Here is a 3,738-nt window from a genome sequence, read left to right on the forward strand (position 1 = left end):
AGAGCATAAGGTTAGATGAGTTTTTACTTGTTTCTTTCTTATTTCGGCTTTCGCTATCCTCTATTTCATCTTCTTCTCTCATTGAACTTGCAGGAGAGTATAACAGTAGCATCTGTTCTTCCCTCTGTTCACCCATCAGTTCTTCCCTCTGTTCACCCATCAATTCTTCCCACCGATTCTTCTCACAGGTATGTATCTCATTTTCTTTGTTTTTCTATTTTTCTGCAACTTCAAATGGTAACATATATGTTCGTTTGCTCTAAATATTGTTGTGAATAATGCTGTGAAATGTGAATATTTCGTTTGTTAATTTTTGTAGCTGTGAAATGTGAATATTCCGTTTGTTAACATATATCCTGTCCCTGTTCGTTTGCTTCTGCTTCTGTTGATGCTGAAATTGAATTACAATTTAAGACTATTCCATGTTAATCTGATTCCATGTTAATCTGTATAGTGAAAAAGAACTAGCACTCTTATTTTTTCTTTTATCCGTGTTGGCCATTTTAGTTTTTGTAATGTTGATATATCAATTTTATGGATAGTGTTGGCCATTTCAGTTTTCTATGATGTTGATATAATATATTAGTTACAATTGAACTGCAATTGTGAGAATTTGGATGGGTTGGCCGTTTACTGTTATTTAGATTAGTTATTTCAGTTGTTATTTAGATTAGTTATTTCAGTTTTCAATTTTCCTGTTTGTTTACTTTTGTTTAAATTGATATAATGAAATCAGAATTTTGTTATAGAAATGAATTGAAACTTTAATTATGGTAGTAATCTTATAAATTATGCCAGATCCTTAAAATGTCTTCACATGATGGTAGTACTCCAAGTAGTGATCCTTCAACGGCCCAATCATCTCAACCTTCAATTTCCATGTCAAGTGGTGGTAGAGGAAGAACAGATTTGGCATGGGGTCATTGTAGAGAAGCTCCTGAACTTAGTGTTGGTTGTAAAAAAACTAAATTAGTATGTTTATATTGTGCTAAAGTATTTGCGGGTGGTGGCATTAATCGATTTAAGCAACATTTAGCTGGAGTTAAAGGAGAAGTTGAACAATGTCACAAATGTCCTCCTGATGTTCGACATCAAATGCTTTTGAACCTTAAAGGAAATGTTGAAAAAAAAAAAAGAGTTAGAGAAATGCAAGCAGATTTCAATCCATTTAATGCACAACAAAGGGAGCATGAAGAGATGATGATTAGACAATTAGAAGATGATGATGGTGATGGTGATGGTGAGGATGAGGATGAGGATGTCAATACTAAAAAACATATGTTACCACCAAAGGTTGCAAAAAAGAAAAAGATTCAAAGCACCAACACTATAAAACAATCAACTACAAGTTATGGAAAGCAGAAGAAATCTGCAACATTAGGGACATATTTCATGCCGAGAACAACTCCTGGTGCTCAAAAGTCTCTTCAGAATTGTTGGCAAAGGAAAGAAGCAGTTGAACGGTGTGATCTTGCTTTAACAAAGTGGATGTTTGATGCATGTGTGCCATTTAATGCTGTTAATTCTGTGTATTATCAGCATGCCATAGATGCTGTAACAGCCATGGGTCCTGGTTATAAAGGACCAAACTTGCATGCTATCCGTGGATATTACTTGGCAAAAGCGGTTGATGAAGTGAAGATTTATGTTGAGAGTTATCGAGAGATTTGGAAGAAGACTGGTTGCACATTAATGGCTGATGGATGGATAGATCAGAAGAGGAGGACTTTAATTAACTTCTTAGTATATTGTTCTAAAGGAACAGTTTTTTTGAAAACCGTAAATGTATCAGATGTCTCAAAGACTGCTAGATTGTTGTATCAGTTGTTTAAAGAGGTTGTTTTGTATGTTGGGGTAGAAAACATTGTGCATATGGTGACTGATAATGCTGCAAATTATGTTGCTGCTGGCAGGTTATTGATGGAAGAATTTCCTTCAATATTTTGGTCTCCTTGTGCTGCTCATTGCATCAACCTCATACTTCAGGACATTGGTAAATTGCAGTCAGTTTGTTGTGTTGTTGAGCATGCTTCTGGTATCACAAAGTACATTTATAATCATTGTTATCCATTGTATTTGATGAGGAAGTTCACTGGAGGAAAAGAAATACTTCGTCCAGCTCCTACTCGTTTTGCCACCAATTTCATTGCATTGCAAAGCATTTTAGCTCATAAAGATGAGTTAAGAGCTATGGTGACATCTAGAGAATGGGTCTCATCTGCTTATGCTAAAGATATCAAAGGAAAAAAATTTGTTGAGAGTGTGCTGGACTCTTTGTTTTGGGAAGAATGTGCAATAATTGTGCGAATGAGTGAACCTTTAGTTCGAGTTCTGCGATTGGTTGATGGTGATGATAGACCTTCGATGGGATATTTGTATGATGCTATTCATCATGCAAAAGAAGAAATGATGAGGAGATTTCAAAAGAGAAAGCCTAGAGTGAAACCTTTCATAGACATTATCAATATTCGGTGGGATGGATAATTTTATAGAAATCTTTATGCAGCGGTATTTTGGTTGAATCCTCGATTTCAATATGATGCAAATATAATGGATAAACATATGAGCACCATTTCTGGACTTCTAGATGTTCTTGAGAAGTATGCACATGGAAATCTACCATTGCAAAGTAAGATTACAAGTGAGATGAAGTTTTTTAGGAATGCTGAATATGACTTTGGCCGAGTGTCCGTAATAAATAATCGCATCCTTATGCCTCCAGGTATATAATTTTTATATTTAAAAATATTTTTTGACATAGTCTCACACTTTTACTAATTTTTTCTTTTTTGTGTAGATGAATGGTGGATGACATATGGAACCAACGCTCCAAATCTACAACAATTGGCTATACGAGTGTTAAGTCAAACTTGTAGTTCTTCAGGATGTGAGAGAAATTGGAGTATGTTTGAACATATTCATTCCAAGAAGAGAAATAGATTGGAGCACCAAAGGCTTAATGACCTTGTTTACGTCCACTGCAATCTAAGATTGAAACAAAAGTATTTTTCTTTTCTCTAATTCCTTAAATATTATTTTAACTTGTTTAGTAGCATTATTAATACTTATATTGTGTTTACTTTCACTTTTAATATATAGGAATTATTGGAAAGGACGAAATTATAATCCAATTAATGTTGAGACAATTTTTGACATTGAAAATTGGGTAGTTGAAGATGACCCATCAATCTTGACAACGGAAGAAGTAGAGAGTTTTCACCAAGCTCTTTCAACTATGACCATACAAGATACTTTAGATGATGGTAATTAATGATTGATTATTTAGTGATAAATATTATTTAAAATAAAGTATTATTTAACACATAATATTTATTTGTTAATTATGTTTGGAATGTAGATGTCATAAATGTTAATGAGATTGAAGATGATTGTGATGATGAAGTTTCAAAGGAGCATGCTGATGATTTATTAGGTGTTGACGAGATTGGCTCATTTCCATCAACATTTGATCCGAATTTTGCTCCCATGGACACGGAAGAACTTAATGTGTTCATTCAACAAAAGTGAATGCGTTGTTGATTTAGAATTTATATTGTTGGATGTTTTGTTTAAAATATTTTAGAATTTATATTGTTGCATGTTGGATGTTTTGTTTAAAATATTTTAGAATTTATATTTGGTTTGTGTTTTGGATATTAAATTAAACTTATGTTGCTGGTTTAAAATTTAAATTTGATTTATGTAAGTGTTGTATTATAAATTTGTAATTAGTAGGTG

At 33.2% G+C, this 3,738-nt stretch overlaps 1 protein-coding gene across 1 annotated transcript; it reads left to right on the forward strand.

Annotated features, from left to right (window-relative positions):
* The first annotated feature begins 807 nt into the window (after positions 1–807).
* Positions 808–2,484, forward strand: LOC105120178 (uncharacterized). The gene has a single exon (XM_011018368.1). It carries the CDS (start codon positions 808–810, stop codon positions 2,482–2,484), a length of 1,677 nt encoding a protein of 558 aa, XP_011016670.1.
* The last annotated feature ends 1,254 nt before the right edge of the window (positions 2,485–3,738 follow it).

This window comes from Populus euphratica, unplaced genomic scaffold (genome assembly GCF_000495115.2).
Source record: "Populus euphratica unplaced genomic scaffold, PopEup_1.0 scaffold5286.1, whole genome shotgun sequence".
NCBI lineage: Eukaryota > Viridiplantae > Streptophyta > Magnoliopsida > Malpighiales > Salicaceae > Populus > Populus euphratica.